Source organism: Scyliorhinus torazame, chromosome 7 (assembly GCF_047496885.1).
Source record: "Scyliorhinus torazame isolate Kashiwa2021f chromosome 7, sScyTor2.1, whole genome shotgun sequence".
Lineage (NCBI taxonomy): Eukaryota > Metazoa > Chordata > Chondrichthyes > Carcharhiniformes > Scyliorhinidae > Scyliorhinus > Scyliorhinus torazame.
The window spans coordinates 40,885,232-40,911,389 of NC_092713.1; the positions used below are offsets into that span (position 1 = coordinate 40,885,232).

A 26,158-nucleotide genomic window follows, 5' to 3' on the forward strand; every position below is an offset into this window, starting at 1 on the left:
CAGAAGAGGATCTGGCGGAAGATTGGAAGAAGGTCTGGAGAAAGATTGGAAGAGGTCAGGGAGGGATTTAATAATAATGAAATGAAAATCGCTTATTGTCACGAGTAGGCTTCAATGAAGTTACTGTGACAAGCCCCTAGTCGCCACATTCCGGCACCTGGTCAGGGAGGCTGTTACAGGAATTGAACCGTGCTGCAGGCCTGCCTTGGTCTGCTTTCAAAGCCAGCGATTTAGCCCAGTGTGCTAAACAGCCCGATATAGGTATATGCACATTTAATTTGAGGCATTGGATGATGTCCATCAGCAAGGATGGAGGTGGTGAGCAAGCTGAACAAGATAAAGCTGAGTTTTGGATAAGTTGGAGTGAAGGATAGAGAATGTGAGGCCAACAATGAAAGCATTTCAGTCGGCAAATCTGCAGGTAACAAAAAACGCATGAATTTCAACAGTGATGGGCAACTCTTAATTTATGAAAATAGTAATTGTGTTCAAAGGCACTATTGTGCTTCTGTAATCAATCTTTAGTTTGCAATTCAATGAAAGTTAGTAAAATCAGGTATGTAAGCCATATTCTGGGTTGAATCCTATGCTCCCCTGAGGCGTATTTCAAAGCAGATAGAGTGGTTGTAATTAAATCCAGCACGCGTCTTCCTGCTGCCTACCCACCTGTATAAAATCTTACCTGGGGTGGGTGGGGGGGGATAGGGGTAGAGGGCTGGGGGGTTGGTGGAGGTACCTGGCATCTCATCTACCTACCCTTTTCCCTGTCAAGGCCTTTCAGCGGACACTTAAGGAACTCACCCTGTCCCCACCACTATTTCATCCACATTAGGATAGGTACTTGATGGCTGGTTCAGGCACAATGGGCCAAGGAGGCTATTTTTGTCTGAGCCAGCCATCAAGCACCTACCTTGATGTTGGGGGTGAGAACCACAGTAGCTTGTAAAATCCAGCCCTATTTTGATGTCATTTGAAAAGCAATTGGGCAGGATGCAATCATGCTGATAATAGATAGGATGATTATAACATTCAATCACTAAAACTGGAATCTTACTGGATTATTTGGGGGATTGGAGGAGAATTTTGTAGCATTTTATGTTCTTCAGAGTTTTATTTCTTGTTACCTTCCTCCCTCAGGAGACTAAACAAGTTAAGTAAAATTCATAATGGTCTTAGGAAAGAATTGACTGCACAGGCTATTGCCATTCCTTTAATTTTAGTTTTTGTTTTCCACATATTTGTTTTAAGGCTTCTTTAGAAACAAAATAGGTGGTGAGAAATTTGTATGAAAAATATATAAATCTTATCAAATGCAGCTTACATGCCCACAAAACCTTCTTGTGAATAGGTAGTGAGGTTTTTATGCCAAGCTAGGCAATATTGTGATATATGCTATGAAACCCATCACACAGTCAGTGAACTGATGCTACCCAATATAACAATCAATTAACATGATACAGAATACTGGTTATATATATATAGACTATCCAGTCGACACACTACTAAAATGCATTAATCAATATACCTAATATACTATGCCATATTTCCATTATATACAATGCTTAATGTGGGCTCCTCAGTATGTTGACCACATAATGCTATCCGGTCTCCAGACTGCTGTTGTTTACAGAAAACAAATTTGCTAAGGGGCAAAGTTCATATCAAATTTCTAACTGGCATAAAACTGTTGGTACTTTCTGGATATGGCGCAGTGGCACAGTGGTTAGCACTGCTGCCTCACAGAGCCAGAGACCCGGGTTCAATTCCAATCTTGGGTGATTGCCTGTGTGGCATTAGTACTTTCTCCCCGTGACTGCGTGGGTTTTTCTCCGGGTGCTCCGGTTTCCTCCCACAGTCCAAAGATGCGCAGGTTAGGTGGATTGGCCATGCTAAATTGACCCTTAGTGTTCAAAAGGTTAGGTGGGGATAGGATAGGGTCCTGACCCTCGGCAGGGTGCTCTTTCAGAGCGTCGGTGCAGACTCAATGGGCCGAATGGTCTCCTTCTGCACTGTAAGGATTCTATGTTTCATGAGAGAGAGTGTATTTATCTGCAAAAATACAGCTTATCACTAATTTTAATATTAAATTCTGAAATTGAACATTATTTATAGGCTTGAAGAGGAAATCAAATATCTTGAGAGCCAAGAAGGCCAAATTTCATTTAATGAACAATTGTTATTGAAGAAACTGAAAGCAGCAGAAAGATCTACAGCAGATATAATAAAGGTAAAATATTCAAAATTATTTAACAAGTGACTAAAGCAAATGTGTTGCTTTTGGAGCACAAACCATTTTAGCTTTCATGTTTAACATTTTGGCCGTACATTGTTATGTAGGCAAAACAGACCAGAAGACGTAGGAGCAGAAGTAGGCCATTCGACCTATTGAGTCTGCTACACCATTCAACAAGATCATGACTGATCTGATCTGATCCTCAACTCCACTTTCCCGTTTTATCCCCATAACGTTTGATTCCCTTACTGATTAAAACGCTGTCTATCTCAGCCTTTAACATACTTCACGATTCAGCCTCTACCGGTCTCTGCAGTAAAGAATTCCACAGATCCACAATCCTCTGTGAGAAGAAGTTCCTCCTCATCCCTGTCTTAAATGGGTGACACCTTATTCTGAAATTATGCCCCCTGTTCCTAGACTCACCCACAAGGGGAAAAAATCTCTCTGCATTTACCCTGTCAAGCCCCCTGAGTTTCCTCTGTGTCTCCAACAAAGAGAATTAAGGTGAAAGACAAGTTAATTTGTTGTTTTTGCATAATGCTAGGCAGGATGTCACAGTAACTCCCTGTTTGTTGTCAAATATTATAAGGTTGTGAACATCAATGCAAGCTGTAGAATAGAGGACAGGATCTGAGTTCAACAATCCCGATCTAAAGGTCTCACAGATCGTTAAACTTGCCATACTGACAGAGTTTTTAAGGGGTTTAGGGGCACAGGTAGGATCACATTCACTCCATTGTGAGAAAACTATTTCTTACATACTGGTTTACTTTTTAAAGGGTTCAGGGGTGCAGATGAGAACATTTTCACTTTATTATAGGAAAGGTTTAACTTTTACATACTGAGTGGCTGTTTACTGGGTTTTAAAGGCTGCAGATGGGAAGAGCAGCCAAAGGAGCCCCATCTCAGGGAAGACACCCAACCAGAGTTCCTTCAGCCCAGCACAAACACCCCCGGACCCCCACCTCCCATGAAGGATCCCCTGGCAGCAGTCGTTTGGAGGGTACTTACCATCTCCATAAAATCGTGCAGAAGGAGGTCATTCAACCCATCGAGTCTGCACCAGCCCTCTGAAAGAGCACCCTACCTAGGCCCAATCCCCCCATCCCATCTCCGTAACCCCACCCAACCTTTGAACACCAAGGAGCAATTTAGCGTGGCCAATCCACCTAACCTGCACATCTTTGGACTGTGGGAGAAAACCGGAGCACCCGGAGGAAACCCACGCACACACACGGAGAATGTGCAAACTCCACACAGTCACCCGAGGTCAGAATCAAACCCGGGTCCCTGGCTCTGTGAGGCAGCTGTGCTGATCACTGTGCCACCATGCCGCCCAGCGGATTGCAAGTTGCCAGGTTGACACTGGTAAGTGGCCAGGCCTAAAGCCGGGGAATGAAGGCAGGCTGAAGGGGGCCTGGGGGGATGGGAGGGAAATGGGGGGGAGGGGGTTCTGAAGGAAGGTGAGGGGAAGGGCTTGCCAGGAGTTAGGGTGAGGTGGTGCCCTGCCTGCGATCCGGTGTGAGGGGGGCTGCAGCGGTTAATGTAGATCAAAGCACCTTTTGAAAACGGCGCTCAAGAGATGGGGGATTGCAGAGCTCTGACATTCATAGAGATCTGGGTGTCCTCGGTGCATGAATCACAAAAGGCTAGAATGTAGGTATAGCAAGTAATTCCGAATCTTTGAATATTTTTAAGGCAGAACTAGATAGAATCTTGATAAACAAGGAGGTGAAAGGTTATTTAGAGTCGGCAGGAAGTTACCCAATCAGATCGACCATGATCTTATTGAATGGCGGACCAGGCTCGACAGGTCGGGTGACTTATTCCTGCTCCTAATTCATATGTTGAATGCGATCTAACTGAAAAGTTTCCAAATGTTATTTGTGGCGGGTTTTGCTGGGAGTTCCCCACCGCTATCTAACAACACTTAATCACTTTTTCGGGCCTGGGGAGTTTCTCACCTGTTTAGCCCACACTTAAAAAAATTTTTTAACGCTGGGGAGCTCAGCTCAGAGTTTAGGCCGCCATTTTGCAAGAGTGCTCCAATCTCTGAGTGAGCTTGTGGGTCCCCCACACCCTCACCCATGGGCAATGTCACCCACCACACTCATGGACATTACCCCACACCCCCCAAGTGAGGACACTCTGTTATGGAGTCCTTGACGGCCCCCTCTTAAGCGCCCACCCCCCCCACGCCCCATTACAGGTCCCCCTTCCAGGATCCCTACCCGCCACCTCCCCAACCTCCCTGCACCACCACCCACACCCTACATACCCCCCTCTACCCTGCTTTCACAGGCGTGGCCTCCCTTGGACCCTGACCCTTGGCAGTGCCACCCTGGCATCCATACACCCTTGCACTGTCACACTGGCAGTGCCCCTGCCTAGACTGTGCCTGTTGTAACTTTGAGTTGACAGTAGTGACAGCTGAGCCAAACTGGCACGTTGTAATGCACCAGCTGTTCTGGTGTGGGCCTGGTAGAATCAAGAAGGGCTATGCTAACTTTAAATAATCCATGCATGCAATCCATGCTCAAGCATCAGATTTACAAGTCCTGGCATGTCTTTGAAAACAGTCAACTGTTCATTAGATAAATTGGCTTAACACATCTGTGCTCATTAACATGCCAATGTAAATATCAAAGTTAGACATTCTTCAGACTTTATTACTGTAAATATAAAGTTGTTTGAAATTAAGGGTTCAATGTTCAAATGCTTTTCTTACGTCACACCAGGACTCTCTGTTTTCCGTTTTATGTGAAGCGTTTCTAGATGTTTCCATAGACAAGACAAAGTGCTACATAAATGTGACTGCGTGTCTTTCTATAATTGCCCCAACAATTGTAAAAAAAAATTTAAAACTAGCTTTTTTTCTGAACTATATTTGAAATGGCTAATAATTAATGTACTCTGAAGCAGAACGGACTAAGGGCTTTGATGTAGAATGATAGAATCCCGACAGTGGAGAAGGAGGCCATTCGGCCCATCGAGTCTGCACCGACCCTCCGAAACAGCTCCCTACCTAGGCCCACTCTGCTACCCTATTCCCATAACCCCAACTAACCTTTGGACACTTAGGGGAAATTCAGCATGGCCAATCCACCTAACCAGCATATCTTTGGACTGTGGGAGAAAACCAGAGCACTCTGAGGAAACCCACGCACACACGGGGAGAACATGCAGACTCCACACAGACAGTCACCCAAGGTGGGAATTGAACGCAGATCCCTGGCACTGTGATGTAGCAGTGCTAACCACTGTGCCACCGTGCCATCTCAAATATAATCACACCACCTAAAAACTGAAATATTTAATGCATTTACTGACGTCTTGGGGCCCCGAGTGTGTAAGGCTGAATCAATAAGTACTACCGTTTCAGAATAATAATTTAAATATATCAGGGAGATACGTGTTTTTGCATTATTCAGAGGACAACTTGCTTAAACATTTTTGGGTTCCAAAAATATATATTACAATCTGAGTTGAGACAATTTCAGATGTTACTTTAATGATCCAATCCAAGCATCTTTTATATGCAGAATACAATTTATCTTATAAATGCTATAGTATCATTATTTTTCTGGTAGCACATTCAGTTTTGCAAAACCACAAAATTAATCTTAACTGTTTGTGACAGGCAGCACACGCCGAAAACGATGCAGGTAAGAAAACAAACCTTCACATTTCTTTCACCAATTTTGCAACAATAACCTATGAATGAATGTATTATATTATTAATTATTTGTGTTACTGTTCATAGACCATGTGAAGTTTGTATACTCAGAAATTCCAGACCGTCCAAAATCATTTACACCTCAAAACCAGCAAAGAACAGCTAATCCAGATGCAGGAACACAAGATGTTGGGCAGCCTAAAGAAGGTACGATTGTGATGATGCGTTCAGTTTTTTCTTAAAGGTATTGGTGGGATTTTCCAGGCCCCCACCCCCGATGGTGTGTTTTCAAGCGGTGAAGGAGGTTTGCCATCGGCTACTGGTGGGATCATCCAGTCCCGCTGATGTCTTACGGCGTATTGGGTGCTCACCCGTCCTGCCGCCGGGCAACCCGCTGGGGGGACTGGAAGATGCCACTAGCGGGAAGGGCTGGAAAATCCCGCCTATTCTCTTTTTGCAATTAAACAACTAATTCAACCACATTAGTAGGAGGAACTATGTTTTCTATTTTACGTTCCATTAAAAAATTAATAGAATCATGCAGTTGTATAGTGCAGAAGGAGCAATTCAGACACTCATGGCTGCGCCAACTCTCTGAGTGAAATATCCAATTAGTCCCGCGATGTGCTCCAACTTCACAACCATGTAAATGTTTCCTTTCAAATATTCCCGTACCAGCTTACCCGAACAGGTGCCGGAATGTGACGATGAGGGGCTTTTCACAGTAACTTCATACTTGTGACAATAAAAGGTTATTATTGTTATTATTCTATACCCAGTTCCCTCTTGAAGTTAATTTTGAAGATTTCCACCACACTTTCAGGCAGTGCCGTCTAAATCTCAACAACTCATTGGGCTAAAATAAACCTCTCAGCTACTCTCTGTATTTTTTTAGCTTCTATTTGGAACGAAAAGAGTTTCCTTTACTCCCCAACAGGCTGGTATTGGGTGCCACAGATAACTGTGGGTGTCTCTCTCTTGCAGGTGTTAAAACCACGACCCAGAAGTGTCGCACTGGGACTACATCGCAAGAGAGAGGGGACAAGTCTCATTGTTTATACCTAACCAGTGAGGTTGTCCTTATGCCACACCAGTTACCTTGACTGCCAACGACGCCTGTGTGAGTCTCTCTCCTGTGATGGTGAAATGTCAACAGGAAGCGCCCCACTAGTGCAACTTCACAAGAGAGAGAGAACGAGGGACCACTGTTTATTCCTGACCAGTATCCTCTCTTGAGTGAGCATGTTCGAAGTGCTCAGATCACCCGGCCAGAAACACAGATACACAGATATATTCACTCACCCACCCCAAACCTCAACTAGCTATACTAATTGGGAGTTTTCTGTGAGCTGGAGGAATATATTCACCGCTCCAGGGACAGGATAGTTAAAAAAAATGTTGACACAGATTTCTTTAGATCTTCTTCCAAGCTGGCCGGTCCTTGTGGCTGTTGTTCCTCCGGTTCCCGTGGTCTGTTTTCAGCAAGGTGAAGCGTGGGTCAGGCAAGAGAGTAGAGTTCTTCAACAGTTCCTCAGACTTGACTTTTTAAGGCCAAAACCCTGAATGGGTCAAACACTGACCCTCCCACAGGTGGGTTCCAGGACAAAGGAAGCCTTTCTGATTGTTGACAGAATGGAAGTGATTAAGTTCCCCAATCAAAAGGTGTCATAATGTAATTTGATTTTAATCGGTGCCCTTACAAAAAGCTTGCAATGTCTCTGGTTTCTGCTGGTCTCTTGACAATGGTCGCTGGAGATAACTTTAATTGTTATCCCATTAAGGTATTGTGAGTCTTTCTGGCCGGGTCTGCAAGTGATTTACATTTCAACTGCCCCTGGTCTCTGAATGAGATTGGACTGTTTCATGACTCATGGCCTGTTTGTCTTGATTCAGTTGTCTGCCTGATCTGCCCATTTAAAATGGAATGTCCTGTTCCAACATGTCCAGTTCATTTTGGTCCTTTAATGAGTTTGCTACAACTTACATATTTCACTGTAGAAATATAGGACATTAAAATAAATAGTTTTGTCATGTGTTTGAGGGCCAGACAGGGCCTTTTGGGGCTTGTGTATTCTCCCAAAGTAAGCTGCTCGAGACTGTAGTTTGCTAAAGTTACTCTTCATTTACAGTTACTAGATACATGTAATGATATCATGGTTGTGCTGCAATTCACCAGCTGACCACTAGGAGCCTCATTATTATATAAGTGAATGTTAGAGTCAGGTGATCGGAGACTGCCTGGAGAGCTGGAAGAGAGGTTGCTTGTGCATATTAATATTGTTATTCATCTTCTGTTTTGTATATAGCTTACCCAGTTATTGTTAATAAATAATTTAAAGCTTTAGCTACAAGTGTTCTTGTAATAAAATCAGGCCATCCGACAAGAACATAATATGATACCAGGGCTGGATGGTATTAAACACTGAGAAAAAATCATCAGCCTGCCACGAGATCCACAGAGATTTGAAGATTTTGCAGACTGACACAATTAACAACATGGAGTCGTTGATGCCACCAAATTAGTCTCAGATTTCATAGTAATGTGGACATCAACTGGCATGTGTTTAAACTACAATTTAATCTGTTTCTTACTGCAATCAGATTTGCTTTAGGTAGCGACACTTCTAACAGCGGCAGGGCCCAAAGCAATTGTTGTGTTTAATACGTTTAAATTTGCAAACGATGAAGATCGCATAAATTTTGATGAAGTAATTCGAAGAATTGATGCACATTGCACCCCCAGAAAGAATGAAATTTCTGAGCGCGATGAGTTTAGATCATGTTTACAGGAGGCAGAAGAGTCCATAGATCATTTCATCACGGATTTAAAGTTATAGGTTAAAACCTGTAATTTTTCTGCAGTGGAATCCTCCATGATTCGGGGCCAGATTCTATTTGGTGTGAATGAAAATAAGCTGAGGGAAAGGTTGTTGAGGGTATCGGAGCTTTCTTTGGAACAAGCAGTGAAGATTTGTCAGGCCCATGAGCTAGCAGCACAGCATTCTAAAAGGTTTCTCGGTAATGGCGGCGTCTTCTTGGAGGAAAGCACTCTGGTTGCCACATTTTATCCAAAAAGGCAGGAAACTTCCAAAAAAAGGTGGGAAAGTTCCTGCAGCTCCTCACACACCAACAAATAGGTTAAAGATCATGACAAAATGTGATCAAAGGCACAAATTAATGGCAGTGTCCAGCATTTGGCAAGTTTTGTTCCAGATACAAGGGGGAAAAAAATCACTTTGCTCAAAATTATTAGTCTAAGCTCAACCCAGATCAGTCAGCACAGTGGAAGACACAGTCTCCAGTGATGAAACATCATTGTTTGTGACGAATGTGATATAAAATAGTTACTTTAGAGATACTAGTTAATGTAATGTAGAAATAAGCCACTTTGATTCTTTTAGTTAGGGACAAAGGAATTTGGGACCGCATGGAAAAAGCAGGAAGAGGTGTGTCTATGAGAGTGAGACTGCATTGATAAGGGCCAGAGAAAGGGATTGGAAGTGAGCCAATCAGAATGGATTAAACAGGTCAGGAGGGACCTAGGCTGACCTATGTCCGTCGAGTATGTGAAACTTGATACCATTTGAACTGATTTTGCAGAGATTCCTTTGTCTGTTAGTTCAGTCGTTTTCTGGAGTGTAAGAGGCAGGACGTCCTGTTACATTTCTGTAAGATGATAAAGCTTGCAAGCTAAATAAATAACTTCTGTTTACGTGCGAATCCGTCTCAACTTTTATTGAGGCCAGACTGACAGAGAAAGAAAATAGGAGATCAACATTTGTAGGAGTAATAACAGAGAGGAATAATTTTTTGGAGACATCAAAAAATTTGCCAGCACTTTAAAAAATGCAAACTGATGCTCCATTTAAAATACATGCAGTTGATGAGGACAAATGGCTGCTACCACTTGAAGTGAATGGTACGTGGTCCAATTGAAGTTAGACAGTGGCGCTAAAGCCAATTTAATCAGCATGACTGATTTTTAAAATCTAAAAATTCTGGCGATTAGAAGAAGTCAGAAAATATCTCTGAGAGATTATAATGGTTCAAGTATTAAATGTTATGGTGCTTGGGGCCTTGAGTGTGATGGTGAAGAATACAGTTTACTCTACCCCATTCTATATTGTTTCCGAGAGCTTGGATTTATTATTAGGCGATCAGTCCTGTGAAGAATTAGGTCTAGTGCAGTTGGTATATAGCATCCACAAAGGATTGGATCAACACTGCAATGATTCTGAGAAGATTATCAGAAAATTCAGCGCTGTGTTCACTGATTTTAGTGCACTACCATTCGCCAACGAGATACAATTTAAAGAAGATGCTTTATCTAAAGCACCAATACAAACTATTAGTAGTGAGATTGCTGAAGATATAGATCTGCATGTCAATCTCTTTCCTATCCTACCACCCAGATCAGATACAAAGCCACACGTTAGCAAGAAAATAGAAGAACCTACCAATGGGATAAATTCCATGGTATGTGTGAAACAAAAAAATGGTGATGCTTGTGTAGGCATGAATTCCAAAGATCTAAATGAATAAAGTGTACATATTGTAAAAAAAATCATTACAGAGTGCAATGGACAGCCAATCTGATCCTTATCTCACAAAATCACGTTACAACGCATTGCCAGTCACATGGTAGATTGCCAGCAGAGTTACTCATGAATAGAAGGTTGCATACCACACTTCCATACTTGGAAAAGGAGGAGAATGCAGTGGAGTGCAGGAAATGCAAAACATTAAAGCAAAACAAAAGCAGTTCTATGATCGGGTGTCTAGAACTTTACCACCTCTGAGTAATGATGACATTATGAGAATGGAAAATTCAGGAAATTGGTCGAGAAAAGCCATTGTACTTGAAGAAGTAGCACCTCGTACAGACAGAGGATGCATTGGTTTTAAGACGAAATCATTGCGCACTCTTGAAAACAGAGAAGATTTTCAAAATGTGAGGCGATTCATTTTGGAAGGAATAACAGGAAGACAGTACTGGACTAATGGTAAGATTCCTGGCAGTGTGGATGAGCAGAGAGATCTCGGTGTCCGTGTACATAGATCCCTGAAAGTTGGTACCCAGGTTGAGAGGGTTGTTAAGAAGGCGTACGGTGTGTTAGCTTTTATTGGTAGAGGGATTGAGTTTCGGAGCCATGAGGTCATGTTGCAGCTGTACAAAACTCTAGTGCGGCCGCATTTGGAGTGTTGCGTGCAAATCTGGTCGCCCCATTATAGGAAAGATGTGGAAGCATTGGAAAGGGTGCAGAGGAGATTTACCAGAATGTTGCCTGGTATGGAGGGAAGATCTTATGAGGAAAGGCTGAGGGACTTGAGGCTGTTTTCGTTAGAGAGAAGAAGCTTAAGAGGTGACTTAATTGAGGCATACAAGATGATCAGAGGATTGGACAGGGTGGACAGTGAGAGCCTTTTTCCTCGGATGGTGATGTCTAGCACGAGGGGACATAGCTTTAAATTGGGGGGAGATAGATATAGGACAGATGTCAGAGGTAGGTTCTTTACTCAGAGAGTAGTAAGGGCGTGGAATGCCCTGCCTACAACAGTAGTGGACTCGCCAACACTAAGGGCATTCAAATGGTCATTGGATAGACATATGGACGATAAAGGAATAGTGTAGATGGGCTTTAGAGTGGTTTCACAGGTTGGCGCAACATCAAGGGCCGAAGGGCCTGTACTGCGCTGTAATGTTCTATGTTCTATCCACAACAAGTGATGGATGACGAATCTACGTCAGAAACGATGTCAGCTGCAGTGTCAGGTAGTTCAGCAGTTCCTGAGCATGAGAATATCATGGAGGACATTGAATCTACAAGTTCTGAGCAGCAAGGTCAAACTTTGAGAAGATCAATGAGAGTCAGAAGAAAACCTGATCGACTCAATCTGTAGATTTGGACTATTTGCGCATACTATATGTATATATATATTTGTTAAGCCAGTTTTAAAAAATTTAAAGAAAAAATTAATACTATTAGACTCACAGGCTAATGATACCACATGTAAATATACTGATGATAATGTATTAATTAATTCCTTCAAAGGAAAGGGGATGCAGTAATATCTTGGTTGTGTGATAATTCACCGACTGACCACTAGGAGTCGTATTAGCATATAAGTGAATGTTAGCGTCAGGTGACCGGAGACTGACTGGAGAGCTGGAAGAGAGGTTGCTTGTACATGTTAATATTGTTATTCATGGGGCAGCATGGTGGCACAGTGGTTAGTATTGCTGCCTCACGGCGCCAAGGTCCCAGGTTCGATCCCGGCTCTGAGTCACTGGCCGTGCGGAGTTTGCACATTCTCCCCGTGTTTGCGTGGGTTTCGCCACCACAACCCAAAGATGTGCAGGGTAGGTCAATTGGCCATGCTAAATTGCCCCTCATTATGGAAAAAATGAATTGGGTACACTAAATTAAAAAAAAAAAATGTTTTGATATATATTGTTATTCATCTGTTGTTTTGTATATAGTTTACCCATAGTTAATATTAATAAATTATTTATAGCTTTAGCTACAAGTGTTCTTGTAATATAAATCAGGCCATCCGACAAGAACATAACAGTACATACTGGGAATTCTGTATGAGTTTGGAACTTCTCCTCCCTCTAGATCTGTCACTCAATCATGTGATATTATATCATCATTACATCAGGATCATGTGCTTATGTTAACCCTCAACTCTACATCTCCCCCTAAGTCTTTCATCTCTATCACATTTACATCCTCCACAATTAACACCATGAAGGTCTTGTGGCACACCAGGTCACATTCCAGGTACCTGAGCCAGAAGCTCCGGGTTTTGTGTCCCACTCCAGGACTTGTTGGCCAAGGAAGGTGCGTTCATAATGTGGTCCAACAGGTTGAGTGTCAACTTATAAAATCCTTCTAAACATGCCAACGGCTGGCAGTAAGAGCGGGAGAGGCTCCTGGTCAGCGAACCTTGATGCGGAATAGGACCTTAAAGTTATAAGCCTCTGGTGACGACAGACTAGTGCCCCGTTCCAGGGGAAAGCCTCGCTATAGGAACAGATGAAAGTCTGCCATGTGAACCACCAGGTGCAGGAGATGAAACAACAACAGTTAACACCAACTTTTTAATAGCCAGGTAATGTCATTCTGCACTCAGTAATTTCAAGGCTCCTGAAAAGTCTTGCAGACTTGATGAATATAGCTTACTTCAGGCTAGAATTATTGAACATTTTTATAAGATATACTGTTTTCAACTATTGTAATGACAACCTCTTGCTGACATTAAGTTCAAATGGCAAGCTCTTCCTCTTGTACCCCATTTTTTAACCTTGGCATTTGGCAATTCCAAAATTGAAGAGTTTTCTGTGAACTGAATTTTCCTCTCAAATTTTATAACCAGCGGAATTGCGGGACTGATTTATAATGCTGAGTTGATGAGACCCAGAGTTACCAAATCCTGCTTCACTTTGCACCCTGCAACACAGTTACTGCTCGGTGGGCTGCCAGCCAAGGTGTGCTGTTGGTTTTGATAAAATTTGGGTCCAGGTTTCACACTGGGCCATTCCAATGCAACACTTTTGATTTGAGGGTGTTGAGCAAGCCGTTTATCTGTGACTGAACCACACGACCATTATTTTAATGACTGATCATTCCATTAAAAATTCCAGTTCCATTTGGTGTAGCTGCAGAGGAGGTGATCATTTCCCTCACCAGTTTGATGGCAAATGCTTATGCGCGTGTGTGTCCCTTGGCATGCTCTGACTCCTTAATCAAGGGAAGAATTGGGAAAATAATGGAGATGGTGGTGAGTCAGTAACCAAACCTGACAGTATTGGTATTGAGTAATGAGATGGGATTAATTAATGATCTTGTAGTAAAGAATCTTCTGGGAAGAGTGATCACTCTCTGCTTGCATTTCAAGTTCAGTTTGAGGGCAATAAACAAGTCCCACACTAGCGATCTGGTGTTAAACCAAAGCAATTACATAGACATGAGGATAGATTTGGCCCTATTGGACTGGACAGAATGATTAAAAGGTAGGACAATTGATGAACAGAGGCAGACATTTAAGGAGATATTCAACTCCTCCTAAATAAAATATGTTCCAGAAAGGAAGAAAGATTGTAAGAGGGAAAATTGCATCCCTGGCTATAAAAGAAGATTAAAGATAATATAAATGCAAAAACTGAAACATATCTTATTGCATAGGTCAGTGGCAGGCTGGGGGATTGGGAAACTTTCAAAGACCAACAAAGGGTTGCTAAAAAGAGTAAAAAGAGCAAAGGTAAATTATGAAAAAAGTCTAGCTCAAAATATAAAAATGGATAGCAAAAGATTCTATAAGTGTACAAAAAGGAAGAGAATAGTTAACGTCGGCTGACTATTTACAATCTATATTAATGACATGAATGCAGGGATAGAATGTAATATAGACAAATTTGCAGGTGACACTAAGATAGGTGGGAAAGCAAGCCTCAATGAGGAAATAAGAAACTTACAAATGGATATGAATAGGTTAAATGAGTGGGCCAAAATTCACGTTGATAAGTGTGGGGTTATCCATTTGGCTTGAGGAATAAAAAGGCAACTTATTATCTAAATGAAGGGAAACTTCAAAATGCTTTGGTGCAGAGGGATCTGGGTGTCCTCGTGCATAAACTGCAGGAAGTTAGTTTACAGGTGCAGAAGGTAATAAGGAAGGCAAATGGAATTTTGGCATTCATTACTCATGGAATAGAGTAGAAAAGGAGGGACGTGTTGTTGCAACTGTATAGGGCATTGGGGAGACTGCATTCTGGAGTACTAGGATCTAAATGCATTAGAGGCGGTTCAGAGAAGGTTCACCAGATCGATTCTAGGTACTTGTTTTATGAAGAGAGATTGAGCAGTTTAGGCCAATACTGACTGGATTTTAGAAGAATGAGAGATTTAATTGAGGTATATAAGATGCTGAAGGGGGTTGACAGGGTAGATAAAGAGCGGCTATTTCCACTTGTTAGACATTCTAGAATGAGAGGCCATAGTTTTAGGCTAAAGGGTGGCAGATTTAGAACAGAAATGAGAAGGAATTACTTCACTCAAAGGGATGTTAATCTGTGGAACTCTCAACCCCAGAGAGCAGTGGACTCTGGAACACTAAAAAAATTGAAGAAGGAGATAGCTTTTTAAATAGTAGCGGGATTAAGAGTTATGGGGAGGGGGGAGGAAGGTGGAGATGAAGTCAAGATGAGAACAGCCAGGATCATATTGAATGGGCGACACGGTAGCGCAGTGTGTAGCACTGTTGCTTCACAGCGGCAGGGTCCTAGGTTCGATTTCCGGCTTGGGTCACTGTCTGTGCGGAGTCTGCACATTCTCCCCGTGTCTGCATGGATTTCCTCCGAGTGCGCCGGTTTCCTCCCACAAGTTCCGAAAGACGTGCTTGTTCGGTGAATTAGACATTCTGAATTCTCCCTCTGTGTACCTGAACAGGTGCCGGAATGTGGCGACTAGGGGCTTTTCACAGTAACTTCATTGCAGTGCTAATGTAAGCCTACTTGTGACAATAAAGATTATTATTATTATTAGAATGGCAGAGCAGACTTGAGGGGCTAAATTGCTGACTCTGCTCTTTGTTCTTATGTTCTTATAGATGTGCTAATTTTGTTATTATTGGTAAATCACGTTAATAGCTCTTTCACAATCACAAAGGTTTTATCTAGTGGTAATTAAGTACTAATGTACATAAATATTTTCTTAACAGCTTTGTTTGCTGTGGAAATCAATGTACAAAAGGATATGAGGACTGGAGAAAGTACCATTCTATCAACTGCACCAGTGATGATCGATGAAATCAAAAACAAAGGCATTAAAGTCTATGAAGATGGGGTCAAATCTGTGTATGCTTTACGGAGTGATGGACAGCGGGTGCAGAATGGGATAGATAACATGACTCATCAGGAGGTGGAGGCATTGTTACAGCAGGCTGGTGAAAAACACACCTCTGCTTCTGCAATATGTCATGCACCTGTTTACTCAAGTTCCCATAATATCCCCCGATCCCCTAAAATGTTACTCACTGGGCAGACAGGTTCTGAACCGGTCATTCAAGAAACTATGATAAAGAGTGATAGCATTGAGAGGCATAACCCCGTAATGGCTCAAACCTATGGGAGCAATGGCACTATTGTGTATCAGGAAAGGGATTTGCCAACATTTCCACAGCCAACTTTTATACCTGCTCCCTTCTCACCGTGCCCAGTCACCAATTTCAGGTCTCTGAACTGCACACAGCGTCAGAGTCAGAAACACAATGAGTCGCCTTTGAGTGAAGATGAGCTCAATTCAGTGCAGGTTCGGTGCCATCAGCAAATGGACAACCACCGCGAGGCTGTGTTTATCAGTTCAGAGCTTGACCATGATGGCGGGTCATCTTCCGCTTCTGACGAAACAGTCATAAGTTTTAATGTTGTCCATTCCTTGCCTTCCACTGACAACATTGAGGAGCCAGTTACCATGGTGTTCATGGGATACCACAATGTAGATGATGAAAACGAAACCAAAAAGGCTTTGGGGTACGAAGGAGCTATCCGAGCAGAGCTGGTAGTGATCAGTGATGACGACGAAGGAGAGGTGTCACCATATCAAGCAAATAGTCACGCTATCCCAGTATTTCACTCAACCCCATCCCCAACTAGGGATGAGATACATAAAACATCATATGCGGCGATAAATCTAACTACAGGATGTAGCTCTCTCCCAAAGAAATCTGCCTCAATTTCAGATCAAGATACAATTACAAATCATTCTCCCTACAAGAATTACTCTGATGGACATATGGATGGAATTGGAAACTGCGATGACGCATCCGTGTCAGGTACAAAAGACAACCGAAAATGTATTTGTTGTTCCATTTTGTGATACTTAATCAGTTATTCTTCAAGCTGAAGCTTAACCCCGACTTTTCCTGCTGTCACTAATGGATTAATAACAATGACTTGTGTGCTGAATACATGAAGTATTCTTTAATCTTTTGACTAATATGCTGTTTTCTGTGATGTCACTCACAACTTAACATAACCTTTAAGTCTGAAATGACAAGAGATCGTTAATAGAATTCCGCGTTTTATTCAAATTTCTAATTCGAATTTTGATCAGTTGCCAAAAGTGAAAAAGCACGGTTTTGAAAAGTCAGCCCGAAATAAACCTAGATAAATGTAGACTGGGGATAGGTTGGAGTGGAAATTTCCTTAGACCCTCTTTTGAGCCTCAATGAATAACAATGTACATGCCTCACCCAGGAGACCTGTGATTTTCTAAAATTAGCCCCCATTGACATTATGTGGGTGAGCTGCTCTCCCATGTCAAGAAGATGTCCTGTTGCCACGTTAGCACTTCCGGGAAAATATGTGAGTAAAATAATTTTAAAACCTAGATGTTCACGGATCAGCTAATGGGGCACACCACAAGGTGCCCACCTCCAGAGATGTCTGACCAGGAACTTACAGACTTATAAAATTCTCAGGTGTCAAGAACATTTGCAGGTCAACCTGTGTTTCTCAGCAGCGCGCCTTCTGCCACATGTTTAAGGGATGTAGATTACTACTTGGCCACCTCTCGCCGTCTAATTGAAGATGGCAGGTTGGACACAGACGTGTGAGGTCCAATCAGAGGGCGCTAGTGGCTGGAAGCCCTATTAGCAGAGTTGAGTGCTGCCCAAGCAGAGCGACACCATTCACAAAAGGGTTCAGATAACCAGAACTGTTGGGGCCAGCAGTGTGGCGGGGGAAAGTCTCCAGAAAAATACATTTGGCCACAAAACGTACCCTTTTCAGCCTTTTTGGACCATTGATATCAGCATATGTATCAGGTTATGATTGCCCTTCGACACCTGTTCAGACCCAATACCCAACATATGCTGTGATGTAGCCGCCTTCGAAGAATTGCCGTGCTCTAGACACAGTATCAGACCCATGTGACACAGGCATGTGACATCTGAAAATGACAAATAATTGAGGCATTAAGTGTTTGGATTGCGTGCCAACCCCATAAGCCTACCCCTGAGAAACTCACCTGAATGTGAAACCACATCGGAAAGCCATCCAATGGGTTTTCCAATACCTTTCCAGCCTCGTGCCTCCAAGGGGCTATGTGTATTGATGCATTTCACATTTTCTAAGCATGTACAAGACTAGATGAGTACATTGCAGTTTATCTAAGTTGTTCCAACAAATGCCTTTCACTACCATTTTCCATACCCTCCCACTCATTATCTCTGCCTACTATAAATCAAATTTCCTTTTAAATCTGTCAACGTAATCCATTTCCAATCGCTCATCAATCCGTGCCTGTAGTGAAATCTACGCTATTCACCTTTCCTCACCTGAGCTTTAGTCTGTGCCCCAGTTTGCAGACTTCTAGCATGACAGTACCGAGGAGCTGGTCAGACATGAAAACAGAGGGAAAAATGAAATGTTCTCATTCATTTCAAAAGCATGGTACTCTGCAGCAGTTTTCAATTTGATAAATTTAGCTATTTTTTGAATTGATGGCTTTGGTTGGAATTCATTTAGAACATTCAGTTCTTGGCGCCACACCACCAGAATGATACATTGGCCATGGACGGGATGAAGCACAGATTGACTAGAAAGATACTTGGGCTAATATGGTTAAATCATGCTAATGAGTGTATAAGGTGAAGGGTGATCTAAGTGAGGTGTTTAAGATCAGATGCAATCTGATTAGTTTTCAGAATGGGTTTGCAGGGGCTAATCATTTTGTTACCACCTCCACAGAGATCAATAACTTTCAAAAAGTGATTTGAACTTCCAAAAGCTAGGTGAAAAAAATGACATTTCAACATTTCACATTTTAAGAACTTTTACTGTACCAAATGACTAAAAAAAAACACCATGACTAAGCACTATTTTCTTTTTGTTGGCATCTTATATTTTAAACTACTGAAAGTATCATTCCACTTTTAAATTTATTATCCAATAGGACTACAGTCCTTTTCGCCAATGATCCGCAAGTTGCTCCCAGCTTCCAACTCAGTTCCCATGCCCCATTTTGGCGAGTAATAAATTTGGGGTACATTTTCCAGTCTCACCTGGGGCGGTGTTTGACGCGGGAAGGACAGACAATTTGTCCGACCATTTAAAGGTCCGTTGACCTCGGGCGAGAATTTCCGGTCTCGGGTAGGGCACGACCGGAAAATCCCGCCCTTTGAGTGACCACCTCCTGGCACTTCCCTCAGTTTTCAGTGGAGTCTTGAAGGCACCATCAGCAGTATAGCTTGTTCCGATGATTTTTATTGATGAATCTCCCCAAATCATTAGATGGATGCAGGAGCTCTCCCACATCCGGCCATTGTAGTTCGTAAAGCCTAGCACCTTTCCCTCAGCTGACCACACAGAAACTGTTGTCCGCTTGTGGTATTCATTGATTTGTAGCGAAGCCTGAAACCTGTTCGTAAAAATGGCATCCTCCGCTCTTTTCTACATTCCCATGGCAACATGAAAGCACATTAACCTTGCATTCGGATAGAACTATTAATTACCTATCCTTGACCCCAAAAATTCTGTTTCATTTTAGAAGTAAACGGACAATTTACAACACAACTGTTTGCAAACCGGTACTCCAACACCTTTCTGGGACTTAGGAGACTCAGGGTAGAACCTTGTTGAGGTACCTGAGGTCTCGGTTGCCAGTTGGAAAGCCGGCCAGTAGTGCCAGTAGACCGCTGCTGCCTCTTTTTGGGATGGCCCACCAAACCACAAGCCAATCAGGCAGTGGGGAGGCCACTGGCCGGTCTTTCCCTGGAATCAAGACCCCGAAGCAAGGGCCTTGCTTACTGCTGCAGGAAAAGCACCGACTAGAGTCCCAGGATCGTGCATCGACCGAGGCCACAGGTAAGTAATGTAGGGTGAACTTACCATCAAGCAGATTGCAGAGCAGGTCATGTAACCTTCATTTACCCTAAATTTAAAGCAACAGTCCCAAAATATAACAATCTTACAAACCTCATAATCCGAACACTTCTTAGGACCAATCAAACATTCAAAGTATTAGTTCTATAATAATGAGTATCCTCATTCTGTGCTTTTGTGCTTTACTTTGGAATCCTTCATATTTATTAGCTTTTTTATGCTAAGAATTGACTCCCATAAACTGAAGATGGAATGCAAAATACTTTTCTTCGCCTTGATTTAGTATGCTTTTAGCCTTATATTTTTGTACTTCTAAATGCTTCTGTACTCACATTAGACCTGTATTATCAACATAGTTCTATTATTCTAATCTCTTTGTAAAATTAGCTTCAATGCGTCTGTACACTAATCATTTTAGTTTGGTTTGTTGGTGTTTTGATAACAACTTTCAACTTTCTGTGAATAAAATTGCTTCATCTAATCTAATCCCTTCCATAATTTTGTTTCATTATTGAGAGTGATTTGGGAAAATTGCTCAATTTAATTCCAAGGAGAATGGGCTTTTTGTTATTCATCTGCCTATAATCATAGAATTTACAGTGCAGAAGGAGGCCATTCGGCCCATCGAGTCTGCACCGCTCTTGGAAAGAGCACCCTACCCAAGGTCAACACCTCCACCCTATCCCCATAACCCAGTAACCCCACCCAACACTGTGGGCAATTTTGGACACTAAGGGCAATTTATCATGGCCAATCCACCTAACCTGCACATCTTTGGACTGTGGGAGGAAACCGGAGCACCCGGAGGAAACCCACTCACACACGGGGAGGATTTGCAGACTCCGCACAGACAGTGACCCAAGCCGGAATCGAACCTGGGACCCTGGAGCTGTGAAGCAATTGTGCTATCCACAATGCTACCGTGCTGCCCCTAACTATATGACTATATGAGTATGGAATATCTTGTAATGCTGGCCTATCTGCATGAATCTAATATAAGAAATATGCAGTAATATTAATATTTATAAGATAACAAACTGCTTGGAAATATATCTTGTTGCTACTATGTCTGGGTGCTTTATTTAAATATAATCTCTTTTCTTTTTTCCTTTGCTACCACTCGTATTTTTCTCTGTGTGTTGTCCTTTTAACATTTCAATCATGGAAAATGTTTTGAAAGGCTGCAATTGCTGGCATGGTTTCACATTTTCCATCTCTTTGTGAATATTCTGCACAAAAGGTCAAGGAATAGTTCCCCGCCGCAGTCAGCAAAGGAAGTACCAGCTGATCTTCTTCAATATATTTTACAGTCTTTATATTTTCAATTTAGATACAATCTTAAATATTTGCTATAATTATTTTAACCTGTTGTACAATATGATCCAAATGTAAGGCATAGCACTCAAAAGGCAGGCAAATAAAGACCAACTTTATCTCGAGATGTGCAGAAAGTCATCCTGGCTTCTCCAGCTTGAGCTATGGGTGATTTTATACCCAAGACTCAGTACAAGCTCACAGGCAATGGCTGGAGGAAGGGAGTGGAGCATTGTGCAGAGTGAACTCCAGCAATTAGTTCAGTTGGAGGGGAGAGTTTTAGTAGGGCTTCCTGATTGAGGGTCAGGTTGGGTCAGGGCAAGGGAAGGACTAGATTCTCTCTGTGGGGCTCAGAGGTGGAAGGAAAGGTCACAGAAACAGACTTGATTTTTTTGATGACCTCGGCTGCCTTCCAGATAGATCGACCTGGAATAGAAGCCACAACAACTTCCCTATTCAGCCCCATAGCAGTCGGTCCCGGATAAATATTTTTGGAGCTCCTTCATTATATTTAAATCTGGGGCGAGTTGGTTTCCAGCAGGTGTATTTCCATCTGTTCATTTGCCAAATGCAGGATGATAGCAGAACTCTGTGGATAATTTGTCCAGGCAATTTCAACTGTCTGTCTGGTTTTGGCTGGGTTACAACAACTCCTTAATTATATATTTTTAAAATAAGTTTAGAGTACCCAATTATTTTTTCTATCCAATTAAGGGGCAATTTAGTGTGGCCAATCCACCTACCCTGCACATCTTTGGGTTGTGGGGGTGAAACCCACACAGACATCAGGAGAATGTGCAAATTCCACACGGACAGTGACCCAGGGCCGAGGTTCCAACCCGGATCCTCAGCGCTGCAGTCCTAGTGCTAACCACTGTGCCACATGCCGCCTGCTCCTTAATTATATAAGAGCTCATGAATTTGCAGGTCCAGTTTTACCCTCCATGGCTGTGATTTTCCAGGCTTGTTCACCGTGGGCGCAAATCCCGTCTCATTGCACGCAGGGGAAATAGGGACCAGATGGAACGGCACTTGTAGCGGTCGCCCAAGGGCTCAGAAGTGCTCAGCTGCATGCCTTTTGGGCAGAGTGGGGCCCTGGCACTGCTGGTGCCAGTTGGGCACTCTGGTAGTACCAGCTTGGCAGCCTGGCACACTGGCAGTGCCAGCTTGGGTGACATCCTGGCACTGCCATGGTGCCCAGGTGGCACTGGAAGCTGGCAGGGGCACTGCCAGGATGCCTGGTTGGCAATGCCAAGGTGCACCCGCGATCAGACCGGGGTTCCCAGGTGTCGGTCTTGGGGGTGCTGAGGACCCTCCTATACTGCATTCGGGCTGAGGGGGCGGGGGGAGGGTGGGGTTGGTGGCCAGGGATCATTTTGGTGGCCTCGGCGATTGGGACGTCATTTAAAAATGGCATCCTGACTTCCGGGTGCGGCTATGCAGATCACATATTCGGTAGCTCCCGCTTGGAACGGACTTTTGGGCTCTTTACAGGGCCCCAACGGCATTTGTTTGACATTTCCCGGTGTGGGAAGAAGACTGCAACATTACCCCGACAGTGTCCCCCAGGAATGGTATGTCTCTTGGTTACCAGACCCGGCAGAAACAGTAAAAGATTTGGCTGTAACTGCAGGGGAGAGAGGGACCTCTTCCAGCATGCAGGCGGGGGAAGGGCAAGCTAAAACCGCAAGCTGACTTGAGGGCCTGTATTAAAGGTGAATTCTAGCAGCAGAGGGAACAACTGTGAAAAGATCTACCAAGGCCTTTGAAGAAGCGGGGACGAGGCTTCCGGTGGCGGCCATAGAGGAGTAGGTCGCGCATTCAGCAGCTCCCGTCTGGAACGGACTCTCATACCTTTTTCAGGATTTTCCACAGACTTTTTGGGGCAGATTAGTGAAGCGAACACTGCCAAAAGGATTCCCTCTCGAGACTTCCGGTTGCGGCTATGCGGAGCTAAGTCGGACATTCAGCGGCTCCCGCAAAAATTGACTTTTGGGCCCTTTTCAGGGCCCCCAAGGGCACTTTTTCGATGTTTCCCGTTGTGGGAAGGAGTTAATAATAGCTCCCCGTCAGTATATGGCTTTAACTAGGAGCGGGGCGACAAAAAAGGTGGTGGTGGACCAGAAGAAGGGAGGGAAGAAGGACAAAATGGCGGCGGGCGGAGACCAGGCAGCGTGGAGGCAGTGGGCGGAGGAGCAACAGGAGGGTATCCAGCGCTGCCTCAGACAGATTAAAACGGACCTGCTAGAGCTGATGAAGGCTTCTATTGATAAGCTGCTGGAGACACAGACAGCCCAGGGGGTGGCGATCCGAGAGGTTCGACAAAAGATCTCTGACAATGAGGACGAGATCTTAGGCCTGGCGGTAAAGGTGGAGGCGCACGAGGCGCTCCACAAGAAATGGCAGGAGCGGTTCGAGGAGATGGAGTATCGGTTGAGGCGGATGAATCTGCGGATTCTGGGCCTCCCGGAGGGGCTGGAGGGGCCGGACGTGGGGGCCTATGTGGTCACCATGTTGAACTCGCTGATGGGAGCGGGGTCCTTCCAGGGGCCCCTGGAGTTGGAAGGGGCCCATAGAGTGTTGGCAAGGAGGCCCAAGGCTAACCCGTCTCCGCGGGCGGTGCTGGTGCGGTTCCATCGGTTCGTCGATCGGGAGTGTGTGCTCAGGTGGGCCAAGAAGGAGAGGAGCAGCAGGTGGGAGAACGCGGAGGTTCGGGTATATCAGGACTGGAGTGCGGAGGTGGCGAAGAGGAGGGCCGGGTACAATCGAGCGAAGGCGGTGCTGCACAGGAAGGGGGTGAAGTTTGGCATGTTGCAGCCGGCGCGACTGTGGGTCACCTACAAGGACCGGCACCATTATTTTGAGTCTCCGGAGGAGGCGTGGGCCTTTGTTCAGGCCGAGAGGCTGAACACAGACTGAGGGTCGGGATGGGCGATTGGGGACTGCGGTGGATATGTTATGCCTATTTTTGGTTCGGTGGGGGGGGGGGGGCTTTGCATTGTTTTGGGTTTCTTTTTCTCTGTGTTTTTCTCTTTCGGGTTGGGGAGCGTGGAGGGGACGGGTTGGGCACTGGTTTGGTTGGTTGCGGGGCCTGGTAGGTGGAGAGCGCGGGCTTTTTTCCCGCGCCGAAGACTGGGGGTTGGGGGGGCCGGGGCGGGGAAGCAAGGATTGTTTCCCGCGCTTAGAACGGAGGGGGGAGGGGGAGAGCCTGTGGATGGGGAGCGGGAGAGGAGGGTGTGCCACACAATGGGAGGAGTCGAAGGGGAGGCGGGAGTGGCCGGGGTCAGCAGGAGTCAGCTGATTTGCAGAAGTGCAATGGGGGGAGTAAACCAGCTAGGATGTCGAGACGGGGGTATGCCGCTGTGGGGAACAGGCCGGGTGTGGGGTGCTGGCGCGTGGCTGGCCGTGGAGGGGTCATGGCTAGTCGGCGGGGGAGGGGGGCGGGTAGCCCCCGATCCGGCTGATAACCTGGAATGTAAGGGGACTGAATGGGCCGGTTAAGCGGGCCCGCGTGTTCGCGCACCTGAAGGGGCTCAAGGCGGATGTGGTTATGCTCTAGGAGACACACCTGAAGGTGGCAGACCAGGTAAGACTGAGGAAAGGGTGGGTAGGTCAGGTGTTTCACTCGGGGCTAGATGCCAAAAATCGAGGGGTAGCGATCTTGGTGGGAAAGAAGGTGTCATTCGAGGCGTCGAGCATTGTGGCAGATAATGGCGGTAGATACATAATGGTAAGTGGTAAGTTGCAGGGAGAGAGGGTGGTGCTGGTCAATGTGTGTGCTCCGAACTGGGACGATGCGGGTTTTATGCGGCGTATGTTGGGTCGGATCCCAGACTTGGAAGTGGGGGGCCTGATAATGGGGGGAGACTTTAACACGGTGTTGGATCCGGCACTGGATCGCTCCAGGTCTAGGACGGGTAGGAAGCCGGCGGCGGCTAGAGTGTTGAGGGGATTTATGGACCAAATGAGAGGGGTGGACCCTTGGAGATTTGCAAGGCCGGCAGCGAGGGAATTTTCATTCTTCTCACATGTCCATCAGGCATATTCTCGAATCGACTTTTTCATTTTGAGTAGGGCGCTGATAGCAAGAGTAGAGGATACCGAGTATTCGGCAATAGCCATTTCAGACCACGCCCCGCATAGGGTGGACTTGGAGATGGGGGAGGAGAGGGACCAGCGCCCGCTGTGGCGCTTGGAGGTGGGGCTGTTGGTGGACGAGGAGGTGAGCGAGCGGGTCCGAGGAAGTATAGAGAGGTACTTGGAGACCAACGATAACGGGGAGGTCCGAATGGGGATGGTATGGGAGGCACTGAAGGCGGTGGTGAGAGGAGAGCTGATCTCCATCAGGGCCCACAAGGAGCGGAGTGGGCGGGGGGGAGAGGGAGAGGCTGGTGGGGGAGATGGTGAGGGTAGACAGGAGGTATGCGGAAGAGCCTGAGGAAGGATTGTTGAGGAAGAGGCGCAGCCTCCAGGCCGAATTCGACCTGGTGACCACCAGGAATGCGGAGGTGCAGTGGAAGAAGGCCCAGTGGGCGGTCTACGAGTATGGGGAAAAGGCAAGCCGGATGCTGGCACATCAGCTTCGGAAGCGGGACGCAGCTATGGAGATCGGGGGAGTTAAGGACAGAGGAGGGAGCGTGGTGCGGAGTGGGGTTGGCATCAATGGGGTCTTCAGGGACTTCTACGAGGAATTGTACCGATCCGAGCCCCCACGGGAGGAGGGAGGGATGGGCCGTTTCATGGACCAATTGAGGTTTCCAAAGGTGGAAGAGGGATTGGTGGCGGGATTGGGGACCCCGATTGGGCTGGAGGAGCTGATCAAAGGGATAGGAAGCATGCAGGCGGGGAAGGCACCGGGGCCGGACGGTTTCCCGGTCGAGTTCAATAAAAAATATATGGACCTGTTGGGCCCGCTGTTAGTTAGGACCTTTAATGAGGCAAGGGAGGTGGGGGGCTTTACCCCCGACGATGTCCCAGGCACTGATCTGCTTGATCCTGAAGCGGGACAAGGATCCCCTGCAATGTGGGTCTTACAGACCAATTT

At 45.0% G+C, this 26,158-nt stretch overlaps 1 protein-coding gene across 7 annotated transcripts in view; it reads left to right on the forward strand.

Moving 5' to 3' along the window:
* LOC140426158 (palmdelphin-like) overlaps window positions 1-26,158 on the forward strand; it is a 136,727-nt gene that overhangs the window by 99,410 nt on the left and 11,159 nt on the right. For 5 of the 7 annotated variants that reach the window (XM_072510584.1, XM_072510585.1, XM_072510581.1 and 2 more), the window contains 4 exons: window positions 2,113-2,227; window positions 5,877-5,901; window positions 6,000-6,119; window positions 15,636-16,748. In XM_072510584.1, the coding sequence (XP_072366685.1) occupies window positions 2,113-2,227; window positions 5,877-5,901; window positions 6,000-6,119; window positions 15,636-16,748 (1,373 nt within the window). The remainder of the gene's footprint in view (window positions 1-2,112; window positions 2,228-5,876; window positions 5,902-5,999; window positions 6,120-15,635; window positions 16,749-26,158) is intronic. The other 2 variants (XM_072510588.1, XM_072510587.1) reach the window with 1 other exon arrangement.